Genomic DNA, 23,130 nt, shown 5'->3' on the forward strand with positions numbered 1-23,130 from the left:
TAAATATAGCCAATGAGCTGGCCTCAACTGTTTCCTGTGGCAGAGAATTCCACAGATTCAGCACTCTCTGTGTGAAGAAGTTTTTCCTCATCTCGGTCCTGAAAGGCTTCCCCTTTATCCTTAAACTGTGACCCCTCATTCCAGACTTCCCCAACATCAGAAACAATCTTCCTGCATCTAGCCTGTTCAATCCCTTTAGAATTTTATACGTTTGAATAAGATCCCCCCTCAATCTTCTAAATTCCAGTGAGTATAAGCCTAGTCGATCCAGTCTTTCTTCATATGAAAGTCCTGCCATCCCAGGAATCAATCTGGTGAACCTTCTTTGTACTCCCTCTATGGCAAGAATGTCTTTCCTCAGATTAGGGTACCAAAACTGCACACAATACTCCAGAACTGAGCACAGTACTCCAAGTGGGGTCTGACCAGGGTCCTATATAGCTGTAACATTACCTCCCAGCTCCTAAACTCAATCCCATGGTTGATGACGGCCGATACACTGTATGCCTTCTTAACCACAGAGTCAGCCTGTGCATCAGCTTTCAGTGTCCTTTGGACTCGGATCCCAAGATCCCTCTGATCCTCCACACTGCCAGGAGTCTTACCATTAATACTATATTCTGCCATCATATTTGATCTACCAAAATGAACCACCTCACACTTACCTGGGTTGAACCCCATGTGCCATTTCTCAGCCCAGTTTTGCAACCTATCAATGTCCGGCTATATCCTCTGACAACCCTCCACACTATCCACAACACCCCCAACCTTTGTGTCATCAGCAAATTTACTAACCCATCCCTCCACTTCCTTATCCAGATCATTTATAGAGTAGGGGGTCCCAGAAGAGATCCCTGAGGTACACCACTGGTCACCAACCTCCATGCAGAAAATGACCCATCAACAACCATTCTTTGCCTTCTGGATCCCCAAAGCAGTGTCTCAAATGCCTGGCTGAAATCCATATACACTGCATCTACTGCTCTACCTTCATCAAAGTGTTTAGTCACATCCTCAAAAAATTCATTCAGGCTTGGAAGGCATGACCTGCCTTTGACAAAGCCATGCTGGCTATTCCTAATCATATTATACCTCTCCAAATGTTCATAAGTCCTGCCTCTCAGGATCTTTTCCATCAACTTACCAACCACTGAAGTAAGCCTCACTGGTCTAGCAACCCCCAAATCCCCAGAACCTCTCCTGTCCCCATTGATAATGCAAAGATCATCGCCAGAGGCTCAGCAATCTCCTTCCTTGCCTCCCACAGTAACCTGGTGTACATCTCATCTGGTCCTGGTGACCTATCCAACTTAATGCTTTCTAAAAACTCCTGCACATCCTCTTTCTTAATATCTATATGCTCATGCTTTTCAGTCCGCTGTAAGTCATTCCTATAATCGCCAAGATCCATTTCTGTAGTGAATACTGAAGCAAAGTACTCATTAAGCACCTCTGCTATCTCCTCTGGTTCCATAGACACTTCTCCACTGTCATATTGATTGGTCCTATTCTCTCACGTCGTATCCTTTTGCTCTTAACATACTTGTAGAATGCTTTGGGGTTTTCCTTAATTCTGTCCACCAAGGCCTTCTCATGGCCCCTTCTTGTTCTCCTAATTTGTTTCTTAAACTCCTTCCTGCTAGCCTTATAATCTTCTAGATCTCTATCATTACCTAGTTTTTTGAACTTTTCGTAAGCTTTTCTTCCTGACTAGATTTTAAACAGCCTTTGTACACCATAGTTCCTGCACCCTGTCATCCTTTCCCTGTTTCATTGGAACGTGCCTAGGCATAACTCTTACTCAATAATCCCCTGGAACATTTGCCACGTTTCTGCCGTACATTTCCTCGTGAACATCTGTTCCCAATTTGTGCTTCCAAGTTCCTCCCTGATAGCCTCATATTTCCTCTTACTCCAATTAAACGCTTTCCTAACTTGTCTGTTCCTGTCCCTCTCCAATGCTATGGTAAAGGAGATAGAATTGATCTCCAAAATGCTCTGCCACTGAGAGATCTGACACCCGACCAGGTTCATTTCCCAACACCAGATCAAGTACAGCCTCTCCTCTTGTAGGCTTATCTACCTATTGCATCAAGAAACCTTCCTGAACACACCTAACAAACTCCACCCCAATCTGAACCCCTTGCTCTAGGGAGATGCTAATCAATATTAGGGAAATTTAAATCCCCCACCACAACAACCCTGTTATTATTACATCTTTCCAGAATCTGTCTCCCTATCTGCTCCTTGATGTCTCTGTTACTATTGGATGGTCTATAAAACTACCCAGTAGAGTTATTGACCCCCTCCTGTTCCTAACTTCCACCCACAGAGACTCAGTAGACAATCCCTCCATGACTTCCTCCTTTTCTGCAGCTGTGGCACTATCTCTGATCAACAGTGCCACGCCCCCACCTCTTTTGCCTCCCTCCCTGTCCTTTCTGAAACATCTAAAGCCTGGCACTCTAAGTAACCATTCCTGCCCCTGAAGCATCCATCTCTGTAATGGCCACAACATCATAGCTCCAAGTACTGATCCACGCTCTAAGCTCATCCGCTTTGTTCATAATACTCCTTGCATTAATATAGACACATCTCAAACCATCAGTCTGAGCACATCCATTCGCTATCATCTGCCTATTCTTCCTCTTGCACTGTCTTTCTCTATCTGTGAACTGCCCCTTCCTCTGCCTCTTCAGTTTGGTTCCCACCCCTTAGCAATTCTAGTTTAAACTTTCCCCAATAGCCTTAGCAAACCTCCCTGCCAGGATATTGGTCCCCAGGGGATTCGAGTGCAACCCGACCTTTTTGTACAGGTCACACCTGCCCCAATAGAGGTCCCAATGATCCAGAAAACTGAATCCCTGCCCCTGCTCCAATCCCTCAGCCATGCATTTATCCTCCACCACATTCTATTCACCTTAACATATATCTGTTGTGGAATGTGTTGTTTTGCAGAGGCAGTACATTACAGTACATAATAAATTACAGTAAGTATAGATAGAAATTTAAAATTAAATGAGTAGTGTAAAAGAGAGGGAAAAGTGGTGAGGTAGTGTTCATGGGTTCAATGTCCATTCAGAAATTGGATGGCAGAGGGGAAGTAGCTGATCCTGAATTGCTGAGTGGCTGTCTTCAGGCTTCTGTACCTCCTCCTTGACGATAGCAATGAGAAGAGAGCAATTTGAGGCATTGCCTTTTGAAGATGTCCTGGTTGCTGGGAAGGCGAGTGCCCCTGATGGAGCTGACTGAGTTTACAACTTTCTGCTGCTTTTTCCTGTGTAGTGGCCCCACCACGCCAGACGGTGATGCAATCAGTTGGAATGTTCTCAATGGTGCATCTGTATTATATACAGTGCCGTGCAAAAGTCTTAAGCACCCTAGATTTTTCATACGGTTTCAGATGGTGTGGCCTCTACAGAGCCCTGGTTTCAACATCACTGAGACTGTCTGGGATTTCCTGGAGAGACAGAAACAAGTGAGACAGCCAAAGTCTGCAGAAAAAGTTTGGCAAGTTCTTCAAGATGCTTGGAACGACCAACGAGCCAATTTTCTAGTAAAACTGCACGATGGCGGTGTACCTAAGGGAATTGATGCAGTTTTAAAGGCAAAGGGTGGTCACACCAGATACTGATTCGTTTTTTTCTAATTGTTTACTGGTCTTCGTAGTAATTTTTTTGATATTTCAAAACTTTTCTTTTCATTATTTTTGAAAGCATCTTTACAGATTTTTTTACATGTACCTAAGACTTTTGCACAGTAAAGTATATAGGTATAAATATACAATACTGTAGGCACATATATATAACTAGGCAATTGTATGTATTGCACTGTAGTGCTAACAGGAAACAAACAAATTTCGTGACATATGTGAGTGGTGATAAACCTGATTTTGATATGGGTCTCTATTGTGGACTGAGAGTGGGAAGGGGAAGGGAGAGAGGAGGGAGCAGGAAGCACCAGAGAGACATTCTGTAAAGATCAATAAGCCAATTGTTTGGAATCAAATGACTTTGCCTGGAGTCTGCACCCACGCCACCCCCTCTGCCTCTGACACTCCTTCTCTCCCACCTGTCACACACCCCTCCACGGTCGCCATTCCCAACGTCCTTTGATCTCCCGATTTACAGCCTCGCTCTCCGCTCCACGTTGACAAGTACAGTACTGTGCAAAAGTCTTCGGCACCCGAGCTATACATACGTGCCTGAATCTTCTGCACAGTGCTACATATATAAGTCATGGTATATCAGTGAACATGGTGAAGAAAATCGAGAGTATATTTAATTCTCCTACTCTGATACACTAACATAATCCTCTGTTTTATTGATCTGGCATGATATGGTATTGTGACCAGTCTCAAATACCTGCCAACTTTACAGTCTGTGCAAGTGATGGGAGCAGTCAGGAGACAGTCAGTTAGGCAGCTCCTTTATTCGACACCAAAACCAGGATACCTTCTTCCAACCAGTTTCCATCAACCACTGATCGTAATGGTAGTTAATAGCGTCATTCCTGTGCCATTCATTTAGCCACACCCACATGGGAGGAGTTCCCATACTGTACAAGCAGGGTTATCAATAAAGTTCGGTTGAATATCCTGCATGCTGACATCCTGTTGTGTTCTGCCCACCCCTCAGTTAATGAGCATAACTCTGATGAGATACAATTTGGGAGACCCAACTGTGAATAAATCTGGGCCGTGGGATATACCCCTGAACAGAAAACCCCCATATGCTCCCAAACCCAGATAAAGACTTAGGAACTACTTATTTTTAAATGTTGACCTAAACACTGCCACCTTGGGAGGGGGGTGGGGGTCACCCCTTCCATAGAAGTCAATAGAAGTGAGGTCAGCTGAGATCATCGGGGTCTCTCTGCTCACCATTACAGATATTTACACCACACACTACATCCACAAAGCAAACAGCTTTATGAAGGACCCCATGCACCCCCCTCATACAAATTCTTCTCCCTCCTGCCATCTGGGAAAAGGGGCAGGAGCATTTGGGCCCTCACAACCAGACTATGTAACAGTTTCTTCCCCCATGCCATCAGACTCCTCAATACCTAGAGACTGGACTGACACCAACTTACTGCCCTCTACTGTGCCTATTGTCTTGTTTATTATTTATTGTAATGCCTGCACTTTTTTGTGCACTTTATGCAGTCCTGGGTAGGTCTGTAGTCTACTGTAGTTTTGTGTTGTTTTTACGTAGTTCAGTGTAGTTTTTGTATTGTTTCATGTAACACCATGGTCCTGAAAAACGTTGTCTCATTTTTACTATGTACTGTACCAGCAGTTATGGTTGAAATGACAATAAAAAGTGACTTGACTTGACTTGACTTGAAAAGACACAGGCAGAGTTTTAAAATAGCTGCTATTTCACAATAGGCATTTCTTGGCTTAAGAGGAAGGACATACTCCTGGAATATATCATGTTCAATATATTTTTGCCAATCAAAAATGCTGAACAAAAAATATTAGGAACATTTTGCTACATCGCATTTCTCTTGTACAGATAATGGCAGTCTGTTCATTATAATGAATCATAACTTTGTAAATCAAAAACACAAGAGATTCTGCAGATGGTGGAAATCTAGAACAACACATACAAAATGCAGGAGGAACTCAGCAGGTCAGTTAATCCTCTATGGAAATGAATAAGCAGTGGATGCTATTGGGCCGAGACCCTTCTTCAGGAGTGAAAAGGAAGGGGGAAGACGCCAGAATAAAAAGGTAGGGGGAAAGAGAAGGAGGATAGTGAGAAGTTGATAGGTGAAGCCAGTTGGGTGGGAAAGGTAAAGGGATGGAGAAGGAATCTAATAGGAGAGCAGAAAGGACCAAGGGAGAAAGGGAAGAAGGAGGGACACTGGGAGAGGTGATACGCAGCTGAGGAGAAGAGGTAAGAGGCCAGAGTGGGAAATAGAAGCAGAAAGATGGGGGAGGGAAATTTCTTTTTAACCAGAAGAGACAAAAGGCATGTGTGTGTGTGCACTCCAAAGGGCTGATAGTATAATCGTGAAAATACACAAGAATATCCATTAATCAAGAAATTTCTGCATGTGTTGCCTTTTTGAGAGTCAAAGTGGAATTTATTGTCATCTGCACGTACATGCACACACAAGTGTAATGAAAAACTTCTTTTCAGCAGCACCACAGACACATAACATCAGATAGGCAGCATTCACAGGAAAAAACTAAATAAGCATACAATACTATACTGAAGACTGAGGCACACTTACAGTATATAACTATGTGACCTTTTACTGCAGTAGTTTTTTGTGTTGCACTGTACTGCTGCCGCAAAAAAAAGACAAATGTCATGACATATGTGAGTGATGATAAACCTGATTCTGATACGGCCTCTGTTGTGGACTGAGAGTGGGAAGGGGGCAGGGAGAGGGGAATCATGGTTGGGAAAAGGGGAAGAGAGTGGGGAGGGAGTGGGAAGCACCAGAGAAACATTCTGTAATGATCAATAAACCAATTGTTTGGAATCAAATGCCCTTACCTGGTGTCTCAGGGCTGGGTGTGTCTGCACCCTCGCTACCCCCACCAGCCTGTCTCTCCTTCTCTGCCACCTGTCCCAACTCCTCCGATGGCACTCCACTTCACATTAACAAATGCAGTACTGTTCAAAAGTCTTAGGTACCCTAGTTATATATATGTGCCTAAGACTTTTGTACAGTACTGTAAATTGTACACATTTTCTACAAGAAAAAAACACAATTAGAACAAAAAGCAGGAAGTCTATTATAGGACAAAGTGGTCAGAATGTTGCTTAACTGTAGAGATGAGGGTACTACTGATTGGTTCAAGAACCAAATGGCTGAATATTGAACCTGATGGTGTGGCACTTCGGACCTCTCTACCTCTTGTCCAATGACAGCTACAAAAACATAGCATGGCCTGGGAGACAGGGATCTTTGATTAAAGATGTTGCCTTCTTGGGGGAGCACCTCGTGTAGATATAGGCATGGTGGGGAGGGATATGTCCGTGATATACTGGGCAGAGTCTATTACTCTTAGAAGGTTTGTGTGTTCCTACACACCTGAATTGTTGTACCTGTCCGTGATGGAACAGTACATCTGGAGAAGTTAGAGTACTGGGTGACAGACCAGATCCCCTCCATCTCCTAAGAAAGTAAAGATATTGGCACCCCTTCCATGTGATTGCATCTATGTGTTGGGCCACTGAAGGCAAATTTATATCTATTTGCCTTTATCAAAAGGGAAATGTTTTACACTAACCAAGATGAAGCTGTACCAGAGCCGTGTTCTGCCTACACTCTTGTATGGGTCAGAATGCTGGCGCGTGACAGAGAACAGATTTGCCAAGCTGTTTTCATTCCACATCATGCCTCTGTAAGATCCTCCATATTTTATGACAAGAAAAATCTCCAACCATGCTCTACTCCTTCAGTGTCATTAAGATGACATAGCCACAATCATCATGAGGAAATGTTGGAGATAGATTGGGCAAGTGATGAGAGAGAGTCCAACTCCTTCTTGTCTTAAATGCAAGCGGTGTAATGGGCAGTAGCTAATAGTTTTACGTATTAGAAAAAGAACCCAGAATATCTAAAATACTATAGATCTTCCTTTCCTGCCTCCAGACTAATGTATTGAAATTACGGTTTGCATTTCTGATTTAAGCATGCTCTATTTCAATGTATCTTACTGCACGTTCATCAAATACTTCCTGTTTATTAACAGAACCAGGCTCAGGAACAGTTACTGCCCCTCAGCCATCAGTCTCTCGAAGAAAAGGGGGTAACTTCACTCAACTTCACTTGCCCCATCATTGAAATGTTCCCATGACCCACGGGCTGAATTTCAAGGACACATAATCTTATGTCCTCAATATTTATTGCTTATTTATTTGTATTTCTGTTTCTTCCTTTTGCAATTCCACAGTTTGTTGTCTTCTTCACTCTGGTTGATTCTGTTATAGTTACTATTCTATGGATTTGTTCAGTATGCCCACAAGGAAATGAATATCAAGGTTGTATATGGTGACATATATGTACTTTGATAATAAAAATTTACTTTGAGCTTTGAGAAGCATTTTGGTGAGCCCCTTTAGGAGCAATAAAAGTAAAAGTGGTTCAGATATTAAATCATTTTGAAAAATGAAAAAAATAACTGATGTGATTTATTTTTTTATTTTCTATTTCTTCCAGATGTACAGATAATAATCATAAATCAAGTGTAAAAATATTATGTTTTCTTTTCTCTAGGTTATTGGGCTGTTGGATGTTTTTACACCGGATCTGTCTTTGGAGAAATTTCATGATCTGTAAGTTTTTAATTCTATAATTTATTTGGGAATAATATTATCTGTTGACAACACAATGTAGAAGAGATAGATACACATGTAAAATGAAGTTTCCTATACCAAAGACTAAACAGTGAGCTTCAGGTTATTTTTCGCCTTTAATGCCCAGGACAGCCGACATTTTCTAACCTTGACCAGCGTCACACGGGACTTCATTGCTAGACACAGTATTTTCAATCAATTGAAATGCAGCAAGCTTACATATATGTGGTGATGGGGTGGCAGAGAATTTGATCGTCTATGTCAGGGGTTCCCAGCCTTTTATTAAGCCATGAAGCCTTGCCATTAATCAAGGGGTCCATTGACCACAGGTTGGGAACCCCTAATATGTAGCTTAATGTCAAAGTCCCTAGTTCCCTGCTTGTGCACATTGTCTTGATCTTAGTGAGAGTGGTAATTAAAGTATTACATTTGGCCACAGCACCCTGAACTCATGAAATCCAACTTTTGAGTCTTACACTAGGGGAGACATTGAGAAGCAGGGAAGAGATGGTCATTTGGACCAGTCGCACTTACTATCAAGCTTTACAAAGCAAAATTGTCACTTGGACAAATTGTAGAGGTAAATTCATTGGGGAGGAGATATATCTCTACCAAAGGAGGTGTCAGGTGCTCCTTCCCTCTGCTGGCCTGAAGGTAACTTGCTTAAACCCCCAGTCACGTGAAGCCATGGGAGCAGGTGGTGGACAGTCATATGAGCAGCTGGTGCATATCACAAGTCCTGGTTATGCGACCACTGACACCAGGCAGGCAATCTCTGAAGAGTATTGATAATGGCCGGGGTTACCCATCTTGTAAAGGCACTGTCCAGAAGGCAGTGGCAAACACCTGTGTAGAAGAAGTTGCCAAGAACAATCAATCATGGTCATGGAAAGACCATGATCCCCCACGTTATACAACATGGCACATAATGAACAAACAAATGGTTCCTAACGGTAAAGGCTGGAAGTATACTAAACCAGATGCAGAAAAAGGTGTAAAATTATTGTGAAGACAATTCCACACCAAACTTCAAATTGTTTTAAATCAAGGAGAGTCAATGAAGTCATGTTTGTTTTAATTCAAAAACAATGGGACTGAGATCCTTTACAGTTGGTAGAACAATGGAGTGGCATCAGTCATCTGCACTCCATTCAGTCCAGATCCCGCTGGAGTGGGCAGGGCCTGTGCAGAAATTTGGATGTGGGGCCAGGAACGTTGACGCACCACCAATAACTCTCGGAGACTGGAAGTGAACGATAGGCTCTTATTAACAGCAAAAGGGAGCACGACATCTCGAAGACTGAGGGAGGAGCAGTGCCCCAATCGCCTTTATACTGGGGTCTGTAGGAGGAGCCACAGGAGCAGTCAGCAGAGGGGTGTGTCCAGACAGGTATATGTAGTTCACCACAAACGTGGTGCTCAGTAATTGTTGCGGTCCTTGTTTCCGGGCACAGACAGGGCAAATTTTAGCAGTGCTGAGCTTATTAGGCAAAGTCATTATTTCCAAATCTGCAGAAGGTGTAAGTGTTGCACTTCTGTAGGAACAACCAGGGTAGGTCTTACATAGTGAATAGCAGAGCTCTGAGGAGTGTAGTGGAACAAAGGGATTTGGGAGTACAGGTCCATAATTCATTGAAAGCTGCACCACAAGAAGATAGAGTCGCAAAGATAGCTTTTGGTAGATAGGATTTCATAAATTAAAGTATTGAGTAGAGGAGATGGGATGTTATGTTGAAGCTGTATAAGACATTGAGACTAATTTGGAGCCTTGTCCTACAGGAAAGATGTAAATAAGGTTGGAAGAGTACAAAAAAAATTTACAAGGATGTTGCTGGGTCTGGAGACCCTGAGTTATAAAGAAAGACAGAATAGGTTAGGACTTTATTCCTTGGAAAGTAGAAGATTGAGAGGAGATTTGATAGAGGTATACAAAATTATGAGTGGTATAGACAGGGTAAATGCAAGCAGGCTTTTTGCACTGATGTTGGGGTTAAGGGGAACATGAGGGAAAACTTCTTTTCTTAGAGGATTGTGAGAGTGTGGAACAAATTACTGGCACAAGCAAGCTTGATTTTGAAGAGTAAGGGAAGTTTGGAAGTAAAGGATAGGTATGTTGATGGTGGGGGTATGGAGGGTTATGGCCCCAGTGTAGGTCGATGGTAGTAGACAGTTTAAAGGGTTTGGCACAGACTAAATGGGTCAAAAGGCCTGTTTCTGTTCTATGACTAACTCTGTGGAAATGATCAGACTGGAAATCCCTCACTCAGCCATCCCCTTTCATTATTGTGGTTCATTTGGGATAGATGGAAACCTGGGATGTGGCAGGTTCCAGAAATTACTGTCAGTTTCATCTTTGAAATCAATTTTCTCTGACAGCTTCACCATTAAGCTAATTCCAAAGGTTATCCACAATTTCTGAACCCTTGTGGACAAGTTTAGTTTATTTCAATTATTCTCTGCATCGTGTATTTAAAGCGAGCTTAGAAAAAGCAGTGGCACCAATATTTGTTGGAAGGATAGATTCTGCATCACGGTCTGGTATGGGGTGGGAGGGCTGGTGCACAGGATTGAAAGAAGCTTCAGAAAGTTGTGAACTCAGCTTCATTATGGGCACTAGACTCCATAGCATCCAGGACATCTTCAAAGGTCGATGCCTCAAAAAGGAGGCATCCATTATTAAGGACCCCCATCACCCAGGACATGACCTCTTCTCATTGCTACCATCAGGGAGGAGGTACCTGAAGGCACACACTCAATGATTCTTGGCAATTTACTTGAAAACGTTTCATCACAACAGTGCACTGTCGATTGTGATGTGTCCTCTGAATGCTTGGCCTTTATATACTTCTCAGTCAGCTGATTGGATGTCACTTTGGAAACTCAGTTGTGATGTGGAGAGGAAGTCTCATCAGTGATTGGTTGTGTGGCCAGATTTGTGTGCTGTGGTGTGGAATTTTGCCCGTGACAGCCCATAAATAGGATTGAGGTCTAGGTGTTTACTTACAGAATTGTTTGCGGAAAACCATGCTTCCAGGAATTCTCTTGCATGCTGCCTGTTCATTCACTAGCTCCATGACTTTCAGCGATGCCCAGTCGAATTATTTCCTATATGTACATAAATGCTCACTGTATTTCATAGTTTTTTATTATTATGTATTGGAATGTACTGCTGATGCAAAAACTACAAGTTTCATGACATATGTTGGTGCTATAAAATCTGATTCCAATTCTGTCCCATCACTCTGTTGGACAGTGAATGTCTGGATATCCAGCGTGTTAAATTGCTCTGACTAATTAATGTGGTTGTGGTGGCCTTGGATTTCCTTGGTTCGTGCCATTAATAACATTTATACAATGCTGGAGGAACTCATCAGGTCAGGCAGCATTAAGGAGTCAGTGTTTCAGATTGGCCTGAAACATCAACTGTTCAGATGCTGCCTGACCTGCTGAGTTCCTTCAGCATTCTGTGCCTGCAGCTCCATATTTACACCATCATCAATTTCACTCGTATCAATAACGCTTACTCCACTTAGACACAGCTTAAGGACAGTTTAATATTTATCATTAACTTTTGGGTGCTGGGGTGGAGATACATCTCTACCAAAGGAGGTGTAAGGTGCTCCTTCCCTCCGCCAACCTGCAGGTCACCCTTGGGCAAGGTGTAGCACCTGGTTATCCCTGCCCCACCCCTCCCGATCAGGGTCACGTGAAGCCTGGGGAGCAGGTGGTGGGTGGTCTCTGAAGTCTCTGATAAAGGCACTGCCCAGAAGAATGCAATGGCAAACAATTTCTGTAGAAAAATTTGCCAAGTACAATCTAGGTCATGAGACTGTGATCGCCTGTGTCACATAACACAGCACATAACAAATGAATGAACATTAACTTTTGGCATTATTGCTTCTTCTTTTTGATGTTTACTTGACTGTTGATGTACAATACTGATCACATTTTGGAAATTTCCCTCCCAAGGTCTGTTTTGGAATCCTTTTGCTCACGTTTGCAGAAGTTGTCAGTCGTGGCAGGCAGTGCATTTCATTCCATTCATGGGAAAATTATAAAAATATAATCCCCATACAAAATTCCCGGAAAACAAACGTTTTCAAAAGTTCACGATATTGAACAATACTATGTGTATTTAAAAACTCAATTAACAAAGGCTATTTGATGTACTTATCAGGGGACCCAGGAGCAACTAATTTGTGCAGAGTGAGTCCATAGATTGAGTTCCAGAGGAGGTGACTGAGGAATGTACAGTGAGGAGTTTCATTGAGGGAGATATGGGGCTTTCAGGGATATGGGCTGAATGCAGAAATTGGAATGAGCTGTGTAGGCACTGTGTCAGCATGGACTTGTTGGGTCGTAGGACCAATATCTATATTGCGTTGCTCTACAATCCTTTGACTTACAGTACTAGGCAAAAACTTTGCAGACATTCGTATGTATATATGATACATAAGGTGCCTAAGACTTTTGCACAGTACTGTAGTAATTTTATGTATTGCACTGTACTGCTGCCAGAAAAAAAAAACAAATTTCATGACGTATGTGAGTGATGATAAACCTGATTCTGATCTGGGTCTCTATTGTGGACTGAGAGTGGGATGGGGGCAGGGAGAGGGGAATCATGGTTGGGAAAAAGGGAAAGGAGAGGGTAGAGAGCGGGAAGCACCAGAGAGACATTCTGTAATAATCAATAAACCAATTGCTTGGAATCAAATGACCTTGCCTGGTGTCTCAGGGCTGGGTGTGTCTGCACCCTCGCCACTGCCCACCCTGGCAATCCTTCTCTGCCACCTGTTCCACACCCGTCCCATGGCACTCCACCCTCGCCATTCCCAATATCCTTTGCGCCTATCAAATTTACAAATTCACTCTCCATGCCACATTGACAAATACAGTATTGTACAAAGGTCTTAGGCACCCTAGCTATATATATGTAGCCTTTTGGTAGCACCACACCCAAGCTATTGTATCCTGTTAGTCAAGGAATGACGCACTTGCCTTGGAGCATTATGATGAAGGCTGATGAAACTGAATCCTAGAATGAGTGAGTTATCCTACGAGAAGTTACTGAGTAGGCTAGGCCTACATTCTCTAGAAGAATGGGAGTGTTGTAGCGGTGTGCTACACGCAGCGCTGAAATAATGACACGGAGTTGGTGAGCTGCAGTTGCAAAAGAGGTTTATTCAAACTTCGCGGCCTCGCTTTAAAGCCTTCCTGATCCCGCCCTTCCCGGGCGGGAATGCTGTAGGGGGCGCATATTCACAGTCCCGTCCCGCGTACGGGCTTTTCCCCTTGCTGGTGAAGCAGGCTCGGCGCCCTTTTTGGGACCGGCCTCAATGCTGGCGCGCACCGCTTTGTGAGCTGGTTCGAGTGCACTGGGAAGTGGGTCACCACAGTATTTTCATTTCATTGAATAAAATTTGTAGGAGATTTGTTAGAGTAAGTGCTGGCGGGTGAGCTCAGACGTGGAGTTCATGGCTTCAGGATAAGGATTTGTCCATTTCACTCTGACAACTGTAATATTAAGAATTTTTGAACCAGCTTGGCTATTGAATGCTCAGCTATTGAAGTGATGAGAGTTCCTGATCATCATCAGGGACCCCCACCACCCAGGACATGCTCTGTTTTTGTTGCTGCCATCAGGACAAAGGTACAGGAGTCTCAGGACTCATATGACCCAGGTTCAGGGACAGTTACTGCCGCTCAACCATCAGGCTGTTGAACCAAAGAGGGTAACTTCACCCAACTTCACTTGCCCCATCATTGCAATGTTCCCACAATCAATGGGCTCACTTTCAAGGACTCTTCATCTCAAGAACTCAATATTATTTATTTGTTTGTTTGTTTGTAATTGCAGTTTGTTGTCTTCTGTAAACTGGTTGAATGCCCAACTGGGCAGACTTCCACTGATTCTGCTGTGGTTATTTTTCTATCATGAATTTGTTGAGTATGCTCACAAGAAAATGAACCTTGGTGCTGTATATGGTGACATGTGTACTGTGACAGTAAATTTACTTTGAACTTTGAACATGATTGAAGGACACCTTCAAATGACAATGCCTCAAAAAGGCGGCATCCATCATTAAGGTCCCCCATCACCAGGGACATACCCTCTTCTAATTGCTACCATCAAGGTGGTGGTACAGGAGTCTGAAGACACACACTCAACGATTCAGGAACAGCTTCTTCCCCCTCTGACATCGGATTTCTGAATGGACATTGAACCCATGTAGACTACCTCAATATACATTTTCCCCATGCTTTTTGTACTACTTATTTGATTTAATCTACTTTTTTATATATACTTATTGTAATGTATAGTTTTTATTATTGTATATTACAGCATACTGCTGCCATAAAACAACAGATTTCATGACATACAGAATGCCAGTGGTATTGAACCTGCTTCTGATTCTGATTGGTTATGTACAAGGTTAAGAAGGACAGGTTTCTGAACTCATGGTAAATTCAGTTGTACAGAAACTGAACAGCAAAAGAATGAATGTGACAGTTGAATGGCAGAGCAGCTCAACTGGCATCACGGCTTATTCCTTTTCCTATTTCTAATGTTCCCAGAGCAGCTGGGGTTTGAGAGGTCAGACAGTATGATTTGTGAGTAGCACATTATGTTAACATTATCACTTTATCTTTGAACATAATATCCTTTGTTTCAGCAATAGTTCCTTTATAAACCACAACAGAGCTCTTTCAAAGTTCTCACGTAATTTGTTAACAAAATTTAACTGATAATCTCAGTAGCTTTTTCTGTGCTAAGTTCTAGGCGTTACTTTGCCATTACAACCCAATTGGAGGCGATTCAACCATTTGGCAAAACAATCCCATCTAACTGCCTATCTCATTCCCCCAAGTGAGCCTCCTCTTTTCCTTTCTCCCACGGTCCACTTTCCTCTCCTATCAGCCCTTCACCTTCCCCACCCATCTGGCTTCACTCATCACCTTCTAGTTTTCCTCCTTGCCATCTCCACCCCCCCATCTTTTTTATTCTAGCTTCTTCCCCTTTCCTTTCCAGTCCTGAAGAAGGATCTTGTGCTAAAATGTCATCTGTTTTTTTCTTTTCCATAGAGGTGCCTGACCTGCTGAGTTCTTCCAGCATTTTGTGTGCGTTACTTGGATTTCCAGCATTTGCAGAATTTCTTGTGCTTATCAATGCTTTTTCCCCCTGTTGTTTCTGTGCATTCCTGTCACCTATTCTCTCTCTTTTCTTTCTTTTTATTAATTTTTAAACACTTATTCTCTCTCATATGACCATCAAACCCTACTTCCTCCATGTCTTTGATTCGTTTACCACTTTTTTTTTCAATAACACAGTTCTAAAAATTCCTTAAAATGCTATGAGATTGGTTAACATCAGTTCATTAGTGGGCTCTGTTGTGCAACACTGCTGTCTTTTGGAGACAACAGCTATGAGAGGTCAAACTTCCCATGACGTTGTCACTGGCTTCCTAGCTCTAATGCAGTCAAATGATTCTACAGACTGTGGGGGGTGGTTGCGACATAACTCTACCATGAGCACCAAGATAGCATAGCAGATAGTGCAATGCAATTACAGCTCAGGACGATGAAGTTTGGAGTTCAGTCCTGCCGTCCTCTGTAAGAAGTCTATATGTCAGAGGTTGTGGTCCATGTAGGTTCCAATGACATTGGCAGGAAGAGTGATGAAGTTCTGCAATGTGAGTTCAGGGAGTTAGGTGCTAATTTAAAGGACAGGACCTCCAGGGTTGTGACCTCAGGAATTCTACCAGTGCCACATGCTAATGAGATCAGAAATAGGAAGATCATACAGTTTAACATGTGGCACATGTGGCTAAGCAGTTGGTGTAGACGGGAGGGCATCAGATTTTTGGATCATTGGGCTCTCTTCCGGGGAGGTGGGATCTGTACAGAAGAGATGGTTTGCACCTGAACTGAAGGGGGATCAATATCCTAACTGCAAGGTTTTATAGTACTGCAAGTGTGTGGAGGATGGGGGGGGGGATTAAATTTGAGTTGCAGCAGGATGAGTGTCAGAACAAATAGTGGAGAGAGATATTGTTATGATTTCAGACAAAGTCAGTTATCGAAAGGTTGAGCATGGTGTGACTAGTGTCTGAGCTGCGTATATTTCAGTGTTAAATGAGCTCAAGGCATGGATCAACGCCTGGAATTATGATAATGTAGCCATTGGTGAGACTTGGATGCAGGAGGGGCAGGACTGGCAGCTCAATGTTGTGTGGTTCCATTGTTTTAGATGTGACAGAGTGGGAGGGATTAAAGGGGGAGGAGTGGTTACAAGTCAGGGAAAATGTCACGGCAGTGCTCAGTCAGGGCAGACTGGAGAACTCGATTAGTGAGGTTTTCTGGGTGGAAATGCAGAATAAGAAAGGTATGACTACATTAATGAGGCTATATTACAGACCTTATCAAACATAAGGTTGATATAGTGGGTGATTTTAAATTTCCATATATTGATTGGGACTTCCATACTATAAATGGACTAGATGGGATAGAGTTTGTCAAATACTTTCAAGATAGTTTCCTTTATCAGTATGTGAAGTCCTAACGAGAGAGTGTGTTCACCTGCCAGCACTTACTCTGACAAATCCCCTACGAATTTTATTCAATGAAATGAAAACACTCTGACTGCTACAGAACGTAGGCCCGGCCTACTCAGTAACTTCTCACAGGATAACTCACTCATCCTAAGATTCAGTTTCATCAAGCTTCATCATAATGGAGCATTACGATGAGTGTGCAGTATTTGTTCTCCTATTAGGGAGTGAGACGGGGCAGATGACCGAAGTTTATGTAGGGGAACACTTCTCATCGAGTGATCATAATGCCGCTAATTTCAAAGTAAATATGGAAAAGGATAGGTTTGGTCCATGGGTTGAGATTCTAAATTGGAGAGAGGCCAGTTTTGATGGTATCAGACAGGATCTGGCAAGTGTGGACTGCGACAGGCTGTTTACTGACAAAGGTGTACTTTGTACATGAGGGGCCTTCAACGGTGAAATCTTGAGAGTACTAAGCTTGTATGTGCCTGTCGGAATAAAAGATAAACATAACAGGTTTAGGGAACCTTGGATTTCAAGAGATATTGAGAGTGTGGAACAACCTGCCAGTCAAGTGGTGCTTGCGAGCTCAATTTCAACATTTAAGAGAAGTTCGGATGGGGAGGGATGTAGAAGGCTATGATCTCCATACAGGTTGATGGGACCAAGCGTCTTAAATGGGCCAGCATGGGCTAGATGGGCTGAATGGCCTGTTTCTAGCATTTTCGATAACTCTTTGTCCTTCCCATGGAATGTGTGTCTTTCTTCCAGGTGCTCCAGTTTCCTTCCATTAAGTAGGTGGTTACCAAGTAGGTTAATTGGTCATTGTAGGTTGTCCTGTGATCAGGTTAGCGTTATGTCGGGGTTGTCAGAGATTGGTGGGAAAGCAGGGCTTGACAAGCCGGTAGGGCCTACGCAACACTGTAATCCTAAATAAGTACATTTTCCGACCGAGTAATACTAAAAGGAGGAAGGGAATAAACAGATTATTTCAGACCAATAAACCTGATGCCAACAGTGGGGAAGATATCAGAATCTATTATTAAAAATGCAATAACAGATCTCTTTGGGGAAGCGCCAGCAGAACTTGACAAAGTCAGCATGAGTTTACGAAAAAAGATCATACTTATTTTAAGAATGTAACAAGCAGAAGAGATAAGGAGGAAACAGGGAACATGGTGTCCTTAGACTTTCTAAAGGCTGTCAAGACTTTAGTGAACCGATAGAAACATAGAAAATCTATGGCACAAAACAGGCCCTTCAGCCCACAAAGCCGTGCCGAACATGTCCTTACCTGAGAAATTACCTAGGGATTACCCATAGCTCTTTATTTTTCTGAGCTCCATGTATCTATCCAGGAGACTCTTAAAAGACCCTATTGTATCCGCCTCCACCACCGTTGCCGGCAGCCCATTCCACGCACTCGTCACTCTCTGTGTAAAAAACTTACCCCTGACATCTCTGTACCTACATCCAAGCACCATAAAACTGTGCCCTCTCATGCTAGCCATTTCAGCCCTGGAAAATAGCCTCTGACTATCCACATGATCAATGCCTCTCATCATCTTATACACCTCTATCAGGTCACCTCTCACCCTCCGTCGCTCCAAGGAGAAAAGGCCGAGTTCACTCAACTTGTCTCATAAGGCATGCCCCCCAACCCAGGCAACATCCTTGTAAATCTCCTCTGCACCCTTTCTATGGCTTCCACATCCTTCCTGTAGGGAGGTAACCAGAACTGAGCACAGTTCTCCAATTGGGATCTGACCAGGGTCCTATATAGCTGCAACATTACCTCTGGACTCCTAAACTCAATCCTACGATTGATGAAGGCCAATGCACCATATGCTTTATTAACCACAGAGTCAACCTGTGCAGCAGCTTTGAGTGTCCTATTCTCAGACCCCAAGATCCCTCTGATCCTCCACACTGCCAAGAGTCTTACCATTATACGATATTCTGTCATCATATTTGACCTATCAAAATGAACCACCTCACATTTATCTGAGTTGAACTCCATCTGCCACTTCTCAGCCCAGTTTTGCATCCTATCAATGTCCCGCTGTAACCTCTGACAGCCCTCCACACTATCCACAACACCTCCAACCTTTGTGTCACGAGCAAATTTACTAACCCATCCCTCCACTTCTTCATCCAGGTCATTTATAAAAATCACGAAGAGTAGGGGTCCCAAAACAGATCCCTGAAGCACACCACTGGTCACCGACATCCGTGCAGAATATGACCCATCTAAAACCACTCTTTGCCTTCTGTGGGCAAGCCAGTTCTGGATCCACAAAGCAATGTCCCCTTGGATCCAATGCCTCCTTACTTTCTCAATAAACCTACATGGGGTACCTTGTCAAATGCCTTGCTGAAATCCATATACACTACATCTGCTGCTCTACCTTCATCAATGTGTTTAGTCACATTCACAAAAAAATTCAATCAGGCTCGTAAGGCATGACCTGCCTTTGACAAAGCCATGCCGACTATTCCTAATCATATGATGCCTCTCCAAATGTTCATAAATCCTGCCTCTCAGGATCTTCTCCGTCAACTTAACAACCACTGAAGTAAGACTCACTGGTCTATTATTTCCTGGGCTATCTCTACTCCCTTTCTTGAATAAGGAAACAACATCTGCAACCCTCCAGTCCCCCAGAATCTCTCCCGTCCCCATTGATGATGCAAAGATCATTGCCAGAGGCTCTGCAATATCCTCCCTCTCCTTCCACAGTAGTTGGGGTATATCTCGTCCAGTCCCGGTGACTTACCCAACTTGATGCTTTCCAAAAGCTCCAGCTCATCCTCTTTCTTAATAACTACATGCTCAAACTTTTCAGTCCACTGTAAGTCATCCTTTTCTGCAGCAAATACTGAAGCAAAGTACTCATTAAATACCTCTGCTATCTCCTCCGGATCCATACACACTTTTCCACTGTCACACTTGACTGGTCCTTTTCTCTGACATCTTATCCTCTTGCTCTTCACATACTTGTAGAATGCCTTGGGGTTTTCCTTAATCCTGTCTGCCAAAGCCTTCCCATGGCCCTTCTGGCTCTCATAGTTTCTTTCTTAAACTCCTTCCTGCTAGCCTTATAATCTTCTAGATCTCTATCATTACCTAGTCTTTTGAACCTTTTGTAAGCTCTTCTTTTCTTCTTGACTAGATTTACAACAGCCTTTGTACACCATGGTTCCTGTACCCTACCATCCTTTCCCTGTCTCATTGGAACATTCCTATGCAGAACTTCATGCAAATATTCCCTGAACATTTGCCACATTTCTTCTGTACATTTCCACGAGAACATCTGTTCTCAATTTATGCTTCCAAGTTCCTGCCTGATAGCCTCATATTTCCCCCTACTCCAATTAAACACCTTCCTAACTTGTCTGTTCCTATCCCTCTCCAATGCTATGGTAAAGAAGATAGAATTGTGATCACTATCCCCAAAATGCTCTTCCACTGAGTGATCTGATACCCACCCAGGTTCATTTCCCAATACCAGATCAAGTACAGCCTCTCCTCGCATTGGCTTATCTACATATTGTGCACTACTTGTATGTATAATCTATATTTTCATTTATATTTATCATTATTATTGTTATGAGCAGAGAGACAACATCTGCCGGAAGTAAATTCCTTGTATGTGTACAGGTACTTGGCGATTAAAGTCTGATTCGGATTCTGAAACCTTCTTGAACACACCTAACAAACTCCACCCCATCTATACCCCTCACTCTAGGGACATGCCAATCGATATTTAGGAAATTAAAACCTCCCACCATGACAACCCTGCTATTATTACACCTTTCCAGAATCTGTCTCCCTATCTGCTCCTTGATGTCCCTCTTACTATTGGATGGTGTATAAAAACACCCAGTAGAGTTATTGACCCTTTCCTGTTCCTAACTTCCACCCAGAGAGACTCCGTATACAATCTCTCCATGTCTTCCTCCTTTTCTGCAGCCGTGGCACTATCTCTGATCAACAGTGCCAAGCCCCCACCTCTTTTGCCTCCCTCCCTGTCCTTTCTGAAACATCTAAAGCCTGGCTCTTGAAGTAACCATTCTTGCCCCTGAGTTGTCCAAGTCTTTGTAATGGCCACAACATCATATCTCCAAGTACTGATCCACGCTCTAAGCTCGTCCGCTTTGTTCATAGTACTCCGTGCGTTAAAATAGACATATCTCAAACCATCAGTCTGAGCACATCCCATCTCTATCACCTGCCTATCCTCCCTCTCACACTGTCTCCAAGCTTTCTCTATTTGTGAGCCAACTGCCTCTTCCTCTGTCTCTTCAGTTTGGTTCTCACCCCCCCCCCCCCCCCGCCAGCAATCCTAGTTTAAACTCTCCCCAATAGCCTTAGCAAACCTCTCCGCCAGGATATTGGTCCCCCTGGGATTCAAATGCAACCCATCCTTTTTGTACAGGTCACTCCTGTCCCAAAAGAGGTCCCAATGATCCAGAAATCTGAATCCCTGCCCCCTGCTCCAATCCCTCAGCCACGCATTTATCCTCCGCCTCGCTCTATTCCTATACTTACTGTCAGACAGTACTCCCGAGATGACTACCCTTGTGGTCCTGTTTCTCAACTTCCTTCCTAATTCCCTGTCGTCTGCTTTCAGGACCTCCTCCCTTTTCCTACCTATGTCGTTGGTACCAGTATGTACCACGACCTCTGGCTGTTCTCTTTTCCACTTCAGGATGTCGTGGACATGATCAGAAACATCCCGGACCCTGGCACCTGGGAGGCAAACTACCATCCATGCTTCTTTGCTGCACGAAACTGTTCAAAATAATTTTATTATCTAAGGATGTATATGATACCAACTACAGTGAACTCCAGTTAATTGGGATATTGGTTAATTGGGGCAGCTGTTTATTTGTGACAACACTTAAAGAATTAATTAAAAAAATAATTGAGAAAATAGCTGGGATTCCCTTAATTGGGGCAGGAGACTTTTGTCGTGCAGGTTCTAAGTAGCGTCAGTTGCGCACCTGTGTGTGACCGTTAGATGCTACACCATGCTTAGAACGATTAGTTTTTAAATAGCGTCTCTTGAGTGTCTTTCTGTTCAGAAAGCAGTGATTTTTGTCACTGATAGCTGGTGAGAAGTAAGCAGTAGGATAATGCAGAACCATTTTGCTCACCACAGTTTCAAGCATTCAGGTTTGGAGATTCCAGAAATGGCCCTGAGTGAAAATGAAACAATTTCACTGCTCCAACAAGTTAGGAACTACGAAGGTATTGACAATCATCTTGAATGTTACAATGAAAATAAAGATTTGGAGGCTGCAATCATCTAAAGCATTATATTTATTCCAGCAGTCTATTATTTTCACCAGAAGTCTGTGCTGATTTAGTTAATTTAAGATCACAGCAGATGAATTCCTCTGTTGGTAACTATTGGGATCGAATGCACAGTTTATAGTACAGAAGCAGTGTTGGTGGTGTTCTAATTTGGTCTGTATTTCATTTAGATATATAATTCGTAACTTAGTTAAATGGTAGTTTGTCTCTTTTATACCTTTTAACTATTTCTATGAAACTTTGGCTAATTGGGACAGCTGCTTAATTGGGCCAAAATGTACTGGTCCAGATGTACCCCAATTAACCAGAATCCACTGTATTACCCTGAGATTTCATGTTCTTGCAGGTATTTACAGGGGAGGAAAAGAAATACAATAGAATTTACAAATACTGTACAGACTGAGAAACTGTGCACAAGAAGGCAAACTGAAAATAAAAATTAAGACTGAGAACATGAGTTGTAAGGAATCTTTGAAAATGAGCTTGTGGGTCGTAGAATCAGTTCATAGTCGTGGTGAATGAAGGTATTGACACCAGTTCAGGAACCTGATGTTTCTGGGTTCTTGAACCTGGTGGTGTGGGATGTAAGGGTTCTAAACCTCCTGCCTAATGGTAGTAGAGAATGGGGTCCTTTTCCAGCCACAGTCAGTCATGGGTGGTGTGCTGCAGGGGCTACCATTATGTGTCAGTGATTTGCTCAATGTAACATCTCCAAGTTTGAACACAACACAAAGACCAGAAGGAGGATGAAAAGAGACTCCAATGACATGTTGGGTAAGTGGAGAAATCCATGGCTTTAGCTGTTTAGCATGGGTAAATGTGAGGTTATTCACATCAGTTATTAAAAGAGAAAGATTATTACCTGAATTTTGGGTGGTGGGGATTGAGATATGTCTCTATTAAAGGAGGTGTAAGGCACTCCTTCCCTCCACTA

General features: G+C 43.0%; 1 protein-coding gene across 2 annotated transcripts in view; it reads left to right on the plus strand.

Moving 5' to 3' along the window:
• The window catches only part of mapk12a (mitogen-activated protein kinase 12a), a 102,192-nt gene that overhangs the window by 20,452 nt on the left and 58,610 nt on the right, over positions 1-23,130 (plus strand). For both annotated transcript variants that reach the window (XM_059987431.1, XM_059987432.1), the window contains exon 3: positions 8,242-8,300. In XM_059987431.1, coding sequence (XP_059843414.1) covers positions 8,242-8,300 — 59 coding nt within the window. The remainder of the gene's footprint in view (positions 1-8,241; positions 8,301-23,130) is intronic.

The sequence above is a fragment of the Hypanus sabinus genome, chromosome 13, assembly GCF_030144855.1.
Source record: "Hypanus sabinus isolate sHypSab1 chromosome 13, sHypSab1.hap1, whole genome shotgun sequence".
NCBI lineage: Eukaryota > Metazoa > Chordata > Chondrichthyes > Myliobatiformes > Dasyatidae > Hypanus > Hypanus sabinus.